An 18,528-nucleotide genomic window follows, 5' to 3' on the forward strand; every position below is an offset into this window, starting at 1 on the left:
GCTTCCATTTGGCATGAACAAACTGTCACGCTGGGAGGCGGGTTTTTGAAAGCCGAGGTCTGAGGCTGTGAGAGGAGGCGAAGGCGAGGGGCCTGGACGTATGATCTCCGCATCCACATGTCTTGGTTGTCGGCTAGACCTAGTCAATGGTGCAGAGTCTAACTCACAAGGAGGTGTTCGCCAGTGACCCTTCCAAGCGGGATATGGGCTTGTGTGGCTCCCTGTAAGCAGGTCGCGGTCCTTTGACTTGGTGACCAAGGCCTGCAGGGAAAAGAGAATCAAAACACCCGTGGCCCAAGGGTAATGCCTGGAATAGGCACGTGGGGAGTGGGATAGAACTCCTGGCTGGAGAAAGGCACTTGAGGTGCTGGCTAGAGAGGTGTGGAGATTTATTGGTAGGCTGAGGTAACAGCTGGATATCCCACGAAGTATATACCAGATTGCCGGCCGGAGATCATGCACTAGGGTGCAATGAGATGAAGGGTTAACCTGCACACAGGCTGTGATGGTGAAAGCACTGCAATGAGATGAAGGGTTAACTTGCACACAGGCTGTGATGGTAAAAGCTCTGTGATGAGATGAAGGGTTAACTTGCAAACATGCTGTGATGGTAAAAGCACTGCGGTGAGATGAAGGGTAAACTTGCACATAGGCTGTGATGGTAAAAGCACTGTGATGAGATGAAGGGTTAACTTGCACACAAGTTGTGATGGTAAAGCACTGTGATGAGATGAAGGGTTAACTTGCACACAGGCTGTGATGGTAAAGCACTGTGGTGAGATGGAGGGTTAACTTGCACACAGGCTGTTGACTAGTAAAGGCACTGTGGAGAGATGGAGGTTGAACTTGCACACAGGCTGGTGATTAGTAAAGGCACTGTGGAGAGATGGAGGTTAGCTGCCACACAGGCTGTAGATAGTAAAGGCCCTGTGGAGAGATGGAGGTTAAACTTGCACACAGGCTGTTGATAGTAAAGGCACTGTGGTGAGATAGCTCCGAAGCTCTGGAAGAAACACACTGGAAGCATGGGAACCTGGAACGAGACTCCTCTAGTTACATTAGCGGCGACAATGATTGTTCAGGCAACTACCTGGAGCACAGGAGCCGGATATATACCCCTGGAAGCCTGCTGATAGGCCCACAGCATCAGCTGACCAGCCGGGCCACTCAGGGAAGGAGGTACTGACATAGGGAAAGTGTCATGGCGGCACCCATGATGGAAACTGCGATCCCCACTCACCGGGTCGCCTGACACCACAGCTACAGGGTGAATGCTCAGCTCCTCCCACGTCGCCGCGCCAGCCGCCCGACTGCCCGAGAAGTCAGAGGAAGCCGGCGGGACGGTAAGGGACGGCCGATCCCCGGCTGAACTCTGACACACCTTCGGCACGTACATAGGTACAGCCTTAAATTTTCCATACCCGTACTTAAAAATTCCCACTTCGACCACTGACCACAAGCAATGTGCTAGTTTGCGCATGTGCAGTTAGCCAAATTTGCACATGCGCAACTCCCCAGCAACGCGGCTGGTTCTAGTGGGCGGAGTCGGACTGCCACCCCCTTCCACCGCCAGTGACTGACAGCTGTGCTCAGTATAGGGAGGAGGGTGGTAATAAGTCCTGCAGCCCCTTCCCCTGCCTCCGATAGGGCAATGTATCTCCTGGAGTCTGGAAGGAAGAGGACAGGGGCTGTCAGGGTCTGTGTTCCTGCTTCCTGGTCCTCCCAGCTGCAGAACACAGATTCAGTTAATGTGATTTGAATAGAGCTTTAGGAGGGTGCGAGCAGAAATCCTCTAGTCGGGAGTTTACAGCATGGTCAATTGAATAGCTACAGGAAGTCTTTCCCTGAGCAATTCATCATCGCACTGAATTGAATCACCCCCAGTGAGTATGTTACATTTGTCACATGAAAAAAAGCAGCTAACCACTGGGACACCATTGAATCATTACCATTTAATGGTGGCAAACATTGGAATGCCACCATCGAATGGTAAAAATACTACCATCAAAGAAAAACATTGATGGTCTGTAAACATTGAACATTAAAGTACATTGCTGATGAGAAATACTGACAAAGCTGTTGAGGAGGCCTGACAAGTACACTATGCAGTGGTCAGCTAAATACAGGTACAGGTCACTGAACACGACTGTTCCTAATTCCCTCTTTGTCAGTATTTGTATCACTTATTTATAAAGTTTGTACAAAAAGCTGAGTATATATCTAGATTTCCCTCACAGTAAATAGGTTTTGATAATAGGATAGTAAGTTTTATAATTGTTTAGTGATACATTGCAGTGATAAATAGGGATGTGTGTTATCTGTTCTGCAGTGTCTTAAGGGGCCTATTCATCAACACTAAAATAACGTTTTTAAGGACATTTTCCTTAAATAACGTTATTTTGGTATTCATGTAGCCACTTAGCACAGGAGATATCACAGATATCTCCTTGCTAAGTACCCCTGCGTTAATTTCCACACTCCCCATACATTAGGTCGGGGGGGGGGGGGTACACAATCTTAACGCATTTGTAGGCAGTGCTGCGCATGCGCTGGTTTTACAGATGTAACAGCGCATTGCGCAGCACTGTTTCCAGATGCGATAAGGTAGTGTAGGCAGGGAAAAGTATCTATTTCCCGAAAAGCTGTCATCGCAAATATGACAGCTTTTCAGAATAGATACTTATGGAGAGGTAGAATGATGAATTCCACCTATAATTAGCTAGAACTCCATGAGAGTTCTAAAGCTAATTATCTGCAGAGAATTTTTAGATTTTATGAATAGGCCCCTAAAACTGCTATATCTAAAAAGCACTACTTCAGTGTTTTTCAATCGCAGTGTGTGCCGCGGTGTCAGAGCCACTGTCAGATGAGTGTACTGCGGACTGGGCAGCGCTGCCACTGAGCTCTCCTGGGAGGCTCAGGTGCGCCCGGGCCTTGATCTGTCTAGACGTGGGGGCGTGACTTCACAGATCACGCACGCATGTTGCCAACCAGCCCTCCCTCCGGCCTGGACGCCGCAGATAGCTCTGCTCTGTGTGCACCTTCAGCTGATGAGGGACAGGTAGGGCCAGAAAAATGTAAATTTATTTTTTATGTGGGAGCCAGTGTGATTTATTCTTTGTTTGGGGGGGGGGGGGATTTGAGCAATGTGGGTTTTTTTTTTTCCTGTGTGGTCAGCAATGTGTTTTCATTTTTATTTCTGTGGGGGCCAGCCAATGCTTTTGTTTTTTTTTTTTCTGTGGTGGCCAATGTATGTGCCTTTTTTTTTTTCCGTTGGGGGCCAATGTATGAATGTTTTATTTCTCTGGGGCCAATGTATGTATGTTTTTTTTTCTCTGGGGCCAATATATATGTGTTTTATTCCTGTGGGGGCCAATGTGTAAATGTTTTATTTTTCTGAGGCCAATGTAGTGTGTTTTATTCCTGTGGAGGCCAAAGTGGTGTGTTTTGTTCCTGTGGAGGCCAATGTAGTGTGTTTTGTTCCTGTGGAGGCCAATGGGTGTGTGTTTTTTATGTGGAAGCCAATATATGTTTATTTATATCGTGCACGCCGCATTGCTGGATGGTGTGCCTTGGCAATTTTCAAATCTTACGTAGTGTGCCTCGAGTTGAAAAAGGTTGAAAATCACTGCACTACTTCCATGGCACCCATGTTTGCAGATCATTTATTCGGCATTGAATAGTGGATAGTGAAAACCAGTGGCGTAACTATAGAGGGTGCTTAGGGGGCCCACCGGCCTAGCAAGCAACCCCTTGCACCCTGCCAAGTACAGCGCTGATGTCATTTTTAATCAGGCGCCGGTCGCAAACCAATAGGAACTCGTGGACCAGCTGCCAATCAGCAGCAGTTGCTGGTCCGTGAGTTCCGATTGACTCACAACCAGCACCTGATTAAAAATGACATCGGCTCTCCTCTGATACGTCTCTCACTAGAAGCTGGGAAGAGGCGTGGCTACGATGCCATTCCCGGACCACGGCCATGCCTCCTCCCAGCTTGACTGAGGAGAGATTGAGCGGCGTACCGGGCTCAGGAGGAGGTAAGTAGTGCAAGGCTGGAGGGTGGTGGTGGGGGGCATAGGTAGACCTATGGGGGCCTGAGGAAATTTTATTATGGAGCCACCATACCTATGGTTACACCCCTGATGAAAACATAAAAACCTGAAGAAAAAAAAAAAAAAGATCGTGTAGAAGTGGCAGAATGAAGCATATATTATCACTATGCAATACTAAGGTAATTGTATCTGCATATGTTTTGTGACTGATGACTCCCTTTCATTGGCATAGCAGTAGTAACAGCTAGTCTCCCAATTACCGGCATCAGGTCTTTTCATGTTTGACACATACTGTTATTAAGTCGAGGAATGACGACAGGACAGTTGTCCCTTAAAAGTTCACCACAAGAACATTAATAGTAATTAAAAGTAATATTGATGAGACCTTATTTTAGTGATCAGTGTGTATCGGCTGTGTAATCTAGTAGTATAGTGACTAGTGCCTAGTGCCCAGAGTCCACCGATGCTGCGGCCGCCGGCATTCAGCCTTCAGTCTGCTGGCGGCCACCGTGGAGAGAGGAGGTGGGCCCCGGATGGGTAATGCACGCGGGTCCCCTCCTCTCTTTATACGCCGCTGCTAGATAGTGTAAGTCATATTCACAATTAATTGCATACTTCCTCACAAGGTTTCAGATGAGGCAATGATCATCCTATAGTTTCACAAAAACTAAATTTTTATGTGTTGCTAACTGTACATTCCTTTTCAATGTAAAAAGATAACTCTGCTAAATCATGGGCCAATTACAGAACAAACTTATTATGTAAAATAAGGGGCAATCCAATTAGGTGTGAGTTGGCTTGTGCTAGCTGTTTTCATGGGGGAATTCACACTGTGAATTGCAGTTGCAATACGTTAAGAAACTGGTATTTTTTTTCAGAGAGAAATCGTGTTTTTTTTGCACACCCTCCTGAGGGTGTAAAAACGTAATGAAAATCTTTATTTTGAGGTAAAAATTTCAGGACACAGTGCAGAACCCCTTGGACCCCCTTCCCCCCTAATAACTAATTAGGCATTATGAAGTTTTCAATTAGCTTAATTAGCCCAATAATTGTGGACGTTAAATGAAATTACCTCTAATTACCCTCAATTTTTTTTGTTGGTTTTGGCACCCAAAACTTAATACAATTATGATTTTGTTTAATAAAAAAAATGTATTTTTTTTTATTCTTTTTTTTTTTTTTTACAGGGTTTTTTTTTTTCATATATTTAAAGTGGCCTCATATTAAAACAGAATAACTTTTTTTTTTTTTTTTTTTGAGATTAAATGGAAAAAGATTGCTTTTTATCAGTGTATTTTACTTTTCTGCATTTATAAGAAAAAATCCCAAATCCGCTATTTCTCACCATTTAAAAACCTCCAGTACTTTCCTTATGCCCACTAAGAGCCTTGTATATGATTCTGCTAATGAAGTTGTTACTTTTTTGGGGGGTTAGGATGGTCTCCCCACTTTTTTATACAGTTTTCCCAAGTCTCATGCTATAGAAAATTTGCTCACCCTCCCCACGAGTAGTGCAAATAGGCATTTCTAATTGGACCTCACGTTTCTCGGGAGTGCATATTCGTGCGATGTTTGCGAGTTTCATAAAACAAACTCGCTTCTCCAAACTCGAACCTAACTGGATTGACCCCTAAGTGGGCAAATTAGTTCTCCACAATGTTCAGCTGTACACACCACAGTAGAATATGGTACCCGAACATCTCTAATTTTCCTATTCACCTATATGGGTTGTGAGGGAAAATTAGCAATGTTAGTGGCCGTGATGATCAAAATAGATAATAAATCTTGGAGGAGTCAACTATTAGTTTATATATCTGGCTTATATAATATGCCTGGATAGATTTAAAGGATGCTATATACTTGCCAATATTTACTGTTTGAGCCAGTGCATTATGCATTGTTATTATTAAAATATGATTCTTACAATTCACTTGAATAAAAAAATGTGTAAAAGTGCATCACCTTTTACATAAAATGGTTCATTTTAGCAATTCTGTTTTAGCAAAAGAAAGGCAAACATTGTAGGAATGCAAACAAGTGTAAATACATACTAATATAAAACACTATAAAATGTATACACAACTGGATAACAAAGATATATCATGAAGCTGGAAAAGGAAACAACATAAAGAAAAATCAATCTATATTCCACTTGCTGGTGTATATGCTTGGGAATTTTTAAATAATTTCTTTTAGTTAGATTTAGAGTACACAATTAACCAGTTGTTTATTTGTAAGGGAGAAAATTTGAAGGACTGAACAGATATGATTCAACAGGAGTCCTTTCTGGAGCAGAGGAATCAAATCGTGCACAGCATCCTGGAAGGTAATCAATAAATTTCTACCAGTCACCAATGCTGCCAACTGACAAAGAGAAATACATACAATTTTGGCTGTCCATAAAATTCTGTAAATATGTTGCCCAATATCAATTATTTAAATCAGCATACAGGTGTGAAAAAATATTTTTTTTACCTAAAATATAAAATTCATTTTTGGGTGCAGGTTCATTAAATATTTTGCTTTTCTATCTCTGAAATAGGTATCCTGTCTTTTCTTCTCCATAGTTTGGCTTCACAGAATTACAGGAGACTTTCAGAATGGGGTTTTATATTTACAAAGGCGATGTCATGTAATTACCTGCAAAGGCTGGATTGATTATTCTTCTGCACCATCTCTCTGGGATAGAATTAAATAAAACACCTGCATTTCAAGTTATAGCAGTGGCTCAAACCAAGCACTTGATACAATATCATATTCCTTAATACAAAAAGAAAGAAAAGGTTAGAACAAACACCATATTCTGATGGTTCCAGAGAAGGATTGCATAGGGCTGATGCCTATTCAGATTCACTATTTATATTGGCACGTCCTGCTTGATGTAATTTAAATTAGCCCTATACCTCAACCCACAAATAAAGCCTACGTGGGACTTTTTCCTGCCCATTCCTCTTCTGTTCTTTGATTATTTTTATTGTAGAACTTGGCATGCAATTAAGTTTTCAGATGGAGTGAGATATGGTAAAAGACATGCAGCCGGCAATTGGAGTAAGTAAAACTAATGTAAACAAGCAAGAAGAGTTTAGAATGGTAAAGAAACGTATGTTTGTAGCAACTGAAAACCAGGAAAACATGATTTTCTTTATTGATGTCAAGCTGTTTTGCAAAGACGTTTAAGCCTCTGGTTTTTCATTTTCATCACTCTTATGTTGATTTGCGAGTGTCCATATTTAATACAGTGCCAATAACCGCAACATTTTTAGAACATTCAATACATTTCACTGTAATTGGTCAGATCATGAAAAAATACTTTGGGGACAAGGGAATATTTTGGCTATACCTTGATTCTTTTAAAATAAGGACACAAACTGGCTGCTCCTAATTAGGTCTATGCAAGGTTTACTTTTTCTGCAATTTGAATGCACTGCAATCATATGAGCTAAGTTTGGAAACTTACTGAAATAATCAGAAGTTATTTTTTGGTATTTTACTTAGGTACAAAGTAGTTTTATTATATTTGTGTGTATATGTATACTTTTTTAAATTAAAATATTGAATTTTATTAATACTAGCACTCCTTTATTTTTGAATAATATTATTTTTGCAGGTCATGAGAAAAGACTATCTGATTGGTTTGAAGCAGTGTGTTCTAACCAATCAGAGTGAAGCCTTTATGTTTGTATAGAATTACCTGATTAACCTGTCATTCGTGATGGGATTTCTTTGGAACAAGTCTTGAGTCATCATATGTATGTAGTTTTTATTTATTTTTTTTGCAAAGAGAGGATCGGCGATGCTACAAGGACTGAAGACAACACCCATTTGGAGATAGCAATTATTTGTAAAATAAGGGAATGTGTAGGGGATTTATTTTTTTTTTTTTCAAGTAGATTTTATTTCATTTTTAAATTTACAGGTTTATAGAAAATGACAACACGTCATAACAAAGAGTATCAGGTATATAGAAGTAAGAGCAAAATATAACAATGACCATGAAGCTACACCTAGGGAAATGGTATATAAACATGGCATATTAACAAAATTAGAAATAAATATGATGCAGAAAAGAAAGGCAGAGAAAGAAACCTACAGGGAAGGGGGGGAGAAATGTAAAGGAGGGGTTAACACCGGGTCCTGAGTAACCAATAGACTGGCATCAGACCAGGTAGAAGGATGTAAGATCTGTGATGCGCCTGTAAGGGATTTACATCTATTGAAATCGCAAAATTCCAACCAAACTAAACCATATTGTCAAATAAATCTTATATTATTATGTCTTCTCATGATAAGTTTAATTCATTAACCTATACATTTATATCCTCTGAAACCAGTCAACAAGGGTCATAGGATGGGGATTTTAGTTGGCATCGCGGCGGTCAGAATACCGGGCACCAGTATCCTGACAGTAGTCGGAATCCCGGCTCCAGAATCCTGGGGTTAGGCTATGAGAGGGCAGGGTTAGGGTTAGGCTGAGGGCAAGGTGGGTTAAGGGGAGGGTTAAGGATAGGATACTTAACTAATCCTGTCGGGATGCCGCTGTCAGTATTCTGACTGTCTGCATCCCGACTCCCGGGATACCATACCCAACCCCGTAGGGGAGGTAGACTTTCATCGCACAGGAACTACGGCCTTAGCTACACTACTGAGATTTTTTTTGTTTGTACACAGTTTAAGGTGTAGTAAGTAGAGATGAGCTGATCGGTTCTACTCTGTTCTTTTTGCCAAATTAGCGCAAGTTCAGTTTTATCTTAAAGTCTATCTGAAACACATGAGAGCTGGATACCCAAGATGCCGTTTTTGAGAACTGAACATAACTGAGTAAAACTGAACAGCTCATCTCTAGTAGTATGTAGGTTCAAAAGCCAAAATTCAGGCCCATCTGGAACATCCAAGCCTATTATTTCATGTGCTACTGAAATCACCCAATCCCAGAATACCTTCAATACCGGACATGGCCACCATATGTGAAGGGAAGTTCCCAAGTTTGTACCACATTTTCAGCAACTCGCAGACATTTCAGACAAAACAGTTAAGGAGGGAGATGTAGAAAGGAACCCTCAATAATCACCCACTGTTTAGCAGAACCTACCCTAGACCAATCTAAAATTCTTCTAAGCATAACAGCTTAGTAATGAGTACTAAAGTTAGTCAGTTAACGTAAATTACATTTCCTGAAAAAAAACACATGTTTAACCCATCAAGTTCTCCCTCCCCACACAACATTTCTCCCCACGCAATGAAGATCTGTAACCAACCATGTGAGATCAGTCACGGTAAAGCTTGCAATAGATAAGTTCACATGGGGCAAAATATTCATTTTAATTACATTAATTCTCCAAATCCAAGAGATGCCCCTACGTGTCCATGATGTAAGCTCCTGTCGTATTTTCATAGGATAGAAACAAAATTAAATGAGTCCATCTGAAAAAGGTTTCTGGGAAGTTGCACACCTAGATATTTTAAATGTGAAGGATGCCACTTAAAGGCAAAGGCATGTTGTGAACTAGTGAGAACAACAGGAGGGACGGTAAGGTTCATTGCTACTGATTTCGAGTAATTGATTTTAAAAAAGGATAGTTTGCCAAAAGAATTCCTTCATCAAGTTAGGAAGGGGTTTCGTGAGGTTCATAATAATCGCCATTGGCGAATAGAACTAGTTTATGTTCCGAGTCCGTGTAGGGGAATTTTTATTTCATTAACCCCAACCGGTTTGTCCCTCCCAATTATGCTGTTACTAGCCTAGGCTTTGTGTGCTAGTGCTGGTGATACATTAGGAGAGGACATAACTTATTATTATTATTTTTTTGATTATATTTGTCTGGAAAAGAAGCCTGAAAAAATGATGGAATATGTCAAACTGAAGACGTTGTTTGGGTTTAAAACCTGCTACACATTGCTGACAGCTTTGCTTCTTTGCATCCAAATCGCTGGCTGTTTAACATAGGGTATTTTTATTTTTACTTCTGGTCAGTGTTTGGAATAGAACAAGAATATTTAAGAATGATTTGAAGGACACAAATCTATATCTTCATCATCTTTTCCTCAAATATATATTTCTGTTAGTATAAATATTTCTCCTATTTTTTTTTGTTACAGTCAGCACTATGATACGCCTCCAGACAGAGCCCTCATCAGCCAAGAAATGCGCAAACGACAAGAGGAAGATATGATTCAAATGCAAACCAGAATGGCTATAAAACAATCAAGGCTAAACCTGTATTCAGGTGACATGCCTCGAACATCCATGTTGGACATCACTAGGGATCCTCTGCGGGAAATCGCCATGGAATCAGCCATGACACAAAGAAAACTAAGGGTATTTATATAAAAAAAAAAAATTCTTTAACTACTTAACTGGCTAATATTTTTTTCTAAAACCGCTCATAAACTGTTGTTTTTTATCATTGAATTAAGTCAAGAACATCTTTCTTAAACTTATCCAACAGGATTTTATTTAAAAAAATATATTTTATTTTCAAACACAATATATTATAAAAATTTCAATTTTTATGGTATACTGGAGTGATGGCCATCGATGGCTGTACCAAGGGTGGTTTTAAACCAATGTTAGAAAACCATTAATGGATTAGCAATTGATGGTTGAGTTCTGTACGTTGTGCAGACTACTGTGGTCATCGGGCTACCGCCGATATTTTTCTCAACATCGATGGTGCAGCATCAGTTTACATCATGGATATGGGAAAAATTGTGTAATTGTGATTAAAGTCAACCACTGTACTTTTAAATGCATAAAGTGACATTATCCCCATCAGTCATAACATTAAAACCACTGACAGGTGAAGTGAATAAGTATCTCATTAAAATAGCAGCTGTCAAGGGGTGGATATATTAGGCAGCAAGTGAACAATCTGTTCTTGAAGTTGAAGTGTTGGAAGCAGGAAAAATGGGCAAGCGCAAGGATCTCAGTGATTTTGACAAGGGTTAAATTGTGATGACTAGATGACTGGGTCAGAGCATCTCCAAAACGGCAGGTGGGGGTGTTCCTGGTATGCAGTGGTTAGCACCTACCAAAAGTGGTGAAAGTAAGGACAACCGATGACAGGGTCATGGGCGCCCAAGGCTCATTAATGTGCATGGGGAGGGAAGGGTAGCCTGTCTGATCCTTTCACAGAAGTCTGAGCCATTAGAGGCTCCACCTCGCAACTTACAGGTCTTAAAGGTTCTGCTGCTAACGTCTTAGTTACAGATACCACAGGACACCTTCAGCGGTCATGTGGAATTCATGTCACGATGGGTCTGACTTGTTTTGGCAACATGAGGAGGACCTACACAATATTAGGCAGGTGGTTTTAATGTTATAGCTGATCGTTCTATGATTTCATGTTATGTTAAGACATTTATATTTAAAATATAATGTTTGTAAAATCATTAAAAAAAAATTCATTTTCTCCCTATAGAACTTTTTTGGGCCAGAATTTGTAAAGATGACCGTTGAGCCTTATATCTCGTTGGATCTCCCACGATCAATTTTAGTAAGAAAGTTAGACTAATATTTTCTGGTGTTTTACAAAAGACCACATTACACTAGTTATTTCTCTCTGTTGCTTAACTTTTTTTTTAAACTACTTTTTGTTAGACCAAAAAGGGAAAGACAGACGAGACACGTCGAAAGGTGAACATCATTCTCCTCAGTGGACAGAGACTTGAATTAACATGTGACACCAAGTCTACCTGTAAAGATGTATTTGACATGGTTGTGGCTCACATTGGACTCGTTGAGCACTATTTATTTGCCTTAGCAATCCTAAAAGGTAGGCTATGTTAATTTTATTAATAGCGAAATATTTTCGATAGGTTTTCTAAAGAAGAATTTAGAATTTAGAAAAATGTATACAGCGACAATATAAATGGTATAGGAAAACATCTTTGTCACCCTCTACAGCACATATAATTACTATTTTAATTACTATTAACAGTAAAACAACAAGACAACTAATATATATAAACAAAAACACTCAGTGTGCAAATATTAAGCAACAGACCAAATGTCCTTAATTATTAGAGGAATTCAACATAGAACTTATGTATAGGAAATTCTTAAATATCCATGAGGAAGATAATGCTGGAAAGTTCAACATGTTCCAAATGGTTATAAAAAAAGACACTGTCGCCAAAAATACACCCAGAAAAAAGGCCTGATGGCCCACCATTAGATCCAATAGAAAAAATATTTTTATTAAAACATATGTCAATTGACATGTAATTAATACACCATAATAATTGCTTAGATATTTAATTTTTCATTGTCAAAACAGAGGAAGATGGTAATTTGTATCCTCCCACTACCCACACAGGGCCTAAGCTCATTCAGCAGGTTCCTCGCTGTAGACACATCGAATCTTAACCCAGAAATAACAAAATATACATATTAAATATCCCAACCCTTATGGTATAAACATAATTAGTACAAATATTACATATTAAATATCCCAACCCTTATAGTGTAAACATAATAAGTACAAATATTCCATTTCCCAAAACAAAATCATAACAGGGACTATGTTAAAAGATTCCACGGTACTTACTGATAATGTAAGCAATATTCACTTCCAGTGGTATGCTGTGACCTGTTAGCAGGACAAAAGTTCAATGAGGAGATCATAGCTGTGACGTCACTTCCTTTCCTTAAACGTAAAGCTGCATACACACACAACGATTTTTTGAACGATAATCGTTTGAAAAAATCGTTCACTTTCTGAGTCAAACGATGTTCATGCGCGTTCACGTTTGTAGTTCAGTCAGACTTGTCAACTCAACGATTTTCATTAAGTTAATATGCAAAAATCGTTTGTAGTTCATAAAAATCGTTCATTACATTTAAATGAACATAGTAAATGAACAACTTTAGTAAACGATTTTAGTTCATTTTTTGAAGGTAGAAAATCGTTTACTAAAATCGTTTACTAAAATCGTTCATTAACTCAATCGTTGTGTGTGTATGTACCTTTATACCTAACTTTTTAACACCTCTTAGTTGACAACACTCTTGGTTCAAATTCCTTGAGGCATTTAAGCTGGTCAGCGGTAACTACCTCTTACAAAACCTTAGTGTAAAAATATAATAATAGTGTTAAAAACACCTAATTAGATGATCACGCCATTTTCCCAGCAGAGATTGTGAGTCCTGGCACTTCCCGATTTGGGTTCCAGCGCTGCTCACCTATGTGTTCCAGCGGTAATGACAGACCGCCTGGAGCACTTCCGTGCATGCGTTGATGGAGCCGGACGTGTACCCAGCAATGCTGCCGCCGATCCCAGCGCCTTTGGGCCGACATATCAGGTGGTTCGTACACACTGGGCGATCTGGTGCTCGACCGCCCAATATGTAGGCCCCCCCGCATAGCACTGCATGGGATCGTCAGACTCATCGCCTGATCTTAAGTTCAGGCGATGAGGCTGACGACCCCACAGGAGCGGCCACTACATGATGCATACAGTGCATACACACTACACATTTTTAACTATTTGTCGTTACGATGTGTCGAAATAAGCCAAATCATTATTGTGTAGTGTGTAGTCGCCTTTACTCTTTTTAATTCAAACATGGTTTTGACAAAGCCTGGAGGTATATTTTTGGTCATTATATTGCTGTAGGATGAACCTTTTACCAACTAGACATAGACCGGAGGGTATTGCATGGCACTGCAACCTGCTATGGTAGCTCTTTTGGTTCAGGTTGCCAGTCACTCTGTGCAAAAGAGCCCCAGACCATCACGCATCCTCCTCTTTGTTTGACAGTTGGTGTAACAGGAGATTATTTGCTAAGCAGCGGCTTGTAACACACACTGCTTCCCAGCATGTTTGGGTCCGAAATTTAATAGGAAAGAGAATGCCTTTAATATGAAAACAAATTTTGGGCTCAAACACACCAGGAAGTAGTATCCTTTAAAAGCCGCCACTTAATAAATAAACTCCACACTCCACCATTTCGCTTATTCGACTGTGTAAAAAAACATGAAGAAGATTTTGAAATTTTGATTCATTGGTCCATAAGACCTACTTCCACTCTTCAGTAGTCCACTTCAGTAGCCTCTTTTTCATTGCTACAGAACAGTTGTAAGTTCTTAACCCATTACTTGTTCCCTGAAAAATGTCTTTTATAACTGTGAAATATACATTATTTTTCAACCTCTAGTAGTTTACCACTTCCCTTTGTACCATTTCAGGTTATTCATCAGACTTGAATTGCTCAAATTTCAATAAAAACTAGAAAAGTGGGGGTGTCCTAAAACTTTTGTGCCAGCAAGTCTAATGTGCATGTGATGCCATCTGGCTGTGCATGCTCCACTACAGGCAGACAAGGTGATATCCGCAGTATAAAAAATGCACAATAGTAGCCCATAGGCCACTATGGGCTAACACCACCTAAAGATGGCATTAGCTCTTGGCCAATCTCGCATTCCGGATCTTGGTAAATTTTTCAAATTAGCAGCCCCCATGGAAACCTATGGCTCTGATTTTGCAATAAACAAATGGAGGGACCACAGCAGATACTGTATCCTCCTATATCTACCTACGGTCACCTCCTTCATACATCCTGATATGCCCCTTCATACATCCTCATATGCCCCCAAAAATGAGTTGCACCCCCTTTTGCACCATTTTATTTAATCTTACTATAATGTTCATGTGTTCTATTAAATAACATTAATATGGAAAAGTTGCTTTAATGATTGTATTGAACTATAGGAATACTGGGATGTAGTGCACAGGGATGGCTTTTCACCTAGGGCTGGTATTGTATATTGTTCACAATAGGTTTATAGTTCCAAATTAAAATACATTAGAAATACACAGTAAGCAAAAGGGCAGATTCAGTTTTGCAATGTAAATTGCTTTATAAATCTTCTGCTTACTATTATAATGTAACCCCTCTTACAATATTAAAGAACTGTGTTTGTTCAAAATGTCATGTTCCTTTGTGCTCATAATTAAGTATTCTAAATGTACACACATTTTTTAAAAGCTCTATAGTGTTAGTTCTCCTTAAATTATAATAGAACTTGTAGTTTTATTTCTATACATTTGAATTGCAGCAGTTAGTTTAATGGCCTCAGCTCCTGTCCAAATAGGTGCTGTCACGTCCTCATTATTGTCCTGGACAATGCCTCCAGGCTCTCCTGCTGTAGAAACTACAGTATTACACCTATTTTAGAGTTTGCATTCCCTTTTGCAGATAAAACAGACCATGCATAGGAAAATCACTCCATAATCAATGACTGTTTATGTCTTTGCAGACAACGAGTTTCTCTTTATTGATCTTGACTTAAAACTGTCCAAAGTGGCCCCAGAAGGCTGGAAAGAAGATGCTAAGAAGAAAGGGAAATCTGCGGTCAACTTCACCTTATATTTCCGTGTTAAGTTCTTTGTGGATGATGTCAGCTTTATACAGTAAGTATTTGGCATTGAAATTTATTTGTAGGTTTTCATATTTTATGTCATACGCCCCACAGTTACTTTTGACTGTACCTATTCATTAACCAACAGCAGAAGCTGTCTGACGGGCCACCATAGTGACACCGAATAGAGACACTCGCCTGGATTCATATAGAGGGCTTAATAAGATGTCCATACAAGCAGCAGTGTTGGCCAATTATCCTCAGATCACTTTATGTCTAGCCCCATAACTAGCACAATGCCTGAGAAACTAATAATAATCAAAAGCATCATTGCCTGGCATATTCACACATGCCAAATAATATGAGTGCTGTTGCCTGCATCTGTACTCATTTTCTGAGCCTACTAAGAGCCTTCTATGTGGCCTAGAAGGCTCATTGGCTAGATAGGGCTAGATAGACAGATCTCATCAACCTTAGAAACCCACATGTGTGGCTAAAATGGTGTGGTAATGTTGCTCTGCTTAGACTGCGTTTCAGAAGTGGCTAACCATTTACTAGAAAGTACATGAAATACCTAAGCTACATGGAGAAATAGCAAACAAAACAAGGTCTCTCTCACTCTAAAGCACAGAATTTTTTATTTTTTTAAATTGAGTATTTTTTATTGAAAATATTTTCCAATTAAACAATACAATAAAACGAACTAAAAAAAAAACACAATAATTATCACACATCAAAAGCGTAAAACATATCCAATGCGAATATATAGAACACCGAATATAAATAACACATTCGCAAACTGCAGAGCATAAAGAAAAAAAACTACAGCACATTATATACTGTGAGTATATGAAAAAGAGAATTATAGACTCAGTGCAGAATAGTATCAAAATAATCTAGTACAGAATATACAATATATATTATGCTAGAGCATTAACACTTAAATGCTAGGGCACATAATGTAGAAACCTCCATTCCCAATATGCATTAGATAATCATATATACGGAGCATCAAGCAAGATCCAACCATAGTCCGACTCCCAATCAATAAACATAATATAAAATTTAGAGTCTAGGTAAAGTATGCTGATCCGGCGGCAACTTGGCATATGTAGATTGTAACCATCTCTATAGAATTAATTTTTAATACATGCAAAGGCATTGATAGAGGCCTTAATTCAATTATTTTTCATGTTTAACTAAATAAAATGTTAAAAGGTTTTATTGTGGTCCACTGGCAAATTCAGCATAAGATCTATTCAATATAAGGCATTACATGGGAACTATACTGGAATAAAAATAATAATAATTTCAGAAGGTCTGTCCCGGTTCCTCAATGAGCGCACAGTCCCCAATGGCTCGCACTGCGAGGGAGATGGGACAGACTATAGCCGGCTGCCAGAGAGGAGGAGGATCCGCCATCTGAGCAGGGTAAGTATGGGAGCTGGAGGGTGAGGGCTAGAGTGGAGCGCAGGAGGGGGGAGTGAAGGAGGGGTCCAGAACATCAGAGAGGGGGGGGTGGGGGGTGGAAAGACTGAGATGACCTGGCATAATATACTACTAATAGGTAATAAAGTAATAAAGTAGTACCTGTATACTTTAAGGATGGGATTCATTCATAAGGAAATATAATGTGTCCCTGCAGGAGATGAGAGCAAATATAAGCACCGTTTCCTGCACTGTAATATGCTGCAATGTGAGCACATGCAATAGCGCTTTAACAGGACCTTAATTGAATCCGGCCCAGTGTCTCTTTTAAGCTCTTAGTAGCTATTAATATGTTAAATGTGCTACATTCCAGACATAATAGATCTTTTTTTTTTTGTATTTGTCTGTTAATAGAACATAAAGTAGCTTATATACTCTTATTTTTATTCTGCTTCATTTTCATAAAATGTATGAGATCTAATGTGTTACTTGTTCTGTCTGGCCAGGCACAGCCTCACTTGCCACCAGTACTACCTACAGCAGAGGAAGGACATTCTGGAGGAGAGGCTACATTGTGATGATGAGGCAGCCTTGCTCCTAGCATCCCTGGCTCTTCAAGCAGAGTATGGAGACTACCAACCAGACGTATGTTCTTATTGATGGACTTTTCATGAAGATTGTTGTGCTTCAAAGTTACTTACTGATATTTGAAGGCAACATTTTTCTAAATACTCATCAAATTTAATTTGTCTACTGTAAAACTTCAATGAATAAGCCTTAGGGCAGTGAATTTCAACCTTTTTCAACTCGCGGTACACCAAACACAATTTTAAAATTGCCAAGGCACATCATCAGTCCCCCACTGGAAAAAGAACACACACATTGTCCCCCACAGGGAATAAAAAAACACACATTGTCCCCCACAGGGAAAAAAAAACACACATTGTCCCCATGGAAAAAACACAAACATGGGTCCCCACAGGAAATAAATTATAACACATTGCCCCCACAGAAAGAAAAAACAAAGACTTTGGCCCCCACAGAAAAAAAATGTCAGATATTGGCCCTCACAGGAAAAAACAAAATCAGTCATTGGCCAGCACAGAAAACAAATCAAAGACCTTGGCCCCCACAGCAAACAAAAAAATAACACTCAATTATTGCCCCAGACCGTACAAAAGACTTACACAACCTGACAGTAGTAGAGATAGGAGCTCCCAGTCGTCCCTGTCCCACAGCCATGAGTAGCACTGTCACCAAGTAGTCAGTGGTGTGTATCCTCAGTCACACTCAATCACGCAGTCTGCAGAGACAGAGCAGTGAGTGCAGGCAGGACGGAGATGCGGTGAGCGTGACCTATGATGTCACGGCGCCACATGTCATAGGTGACGTCTGAGCTACCTGGAAGAGCCCAGCAATGCCTGAGCTTGAAGTTAAAATGGCAGCGGCTGTGCACTGGCAGGCATCTCCAGGGGCACTTCGCAGACAGTACACCTGGGGCCCGGTTGAAAAACGCTTCCTATTATTTATATAAAAATAATAATGCAATTAGCCTTTTTATGTATTAGAGTGAATTTCTAATCTTTGTAAACTACATCAAGTGAGTGTTGTGGAATCTGTATATACTGTCCAAGTTATGGTTGTCTGTAATAGTGTTTCCATGCCGTTACAATGGTAACTCGACCCTA

The 18,528-nt window shown here is 39.9% G+C and overlaps 1 protein-coding gene across 1 annotated transcript in view; it reads left to right on the top strand.

Annotated features, from left to right (window-relative positions):
- The window catches only part of PTPN13 (protein tyrosine phosphatase non-receptor type 13), a 383,825-nt gene that overhangs the window by 226,585 nt on the left and 138,712 nt on the right, over positions 1-18,528 (top strand). Inside the window, exons 9-14 of the mRNA XM_088445047.1 lie at positions 6,291-6,378; positions 10,149-10,368; positions 11,471-11,545; positions 11,650-11,824; positions 15,311-15,464; positions 17,347-17,485. Coding sequence (XP_088301173.1) covers positions 6,291-6,378; positions 10,149-10,368; positions 11,471-11,545; positions 11,650-11,824; positions 15,311-15,464; positions 17,347-17,485 — 851 coding nt within the window. The remainder of the gene's footprint in view (positions 1-6,290; positions 6,379-10,148; positions 10,369-11,470; positions 11,546-11,649; positions 11,825-15,310; positions 15,465-17,346; positions 17,486-18,528) is intronic.

This window comes from Taudactylus pleione, unplaced genomic scaffold, assembly GCF_031769625.1.
Source record: "Taudactylus pleione unplaced genomic scaffold, aTauple2 ptg000376l, whole genome shotgun sequence".
NCBI classification, from domain to species: domain Eukaryota; kingdom Metazoa; phylum Chordata; class Amphibia; order Anura; family Myobatrachidae; genus Taudactylus; species Taudactylus pleione.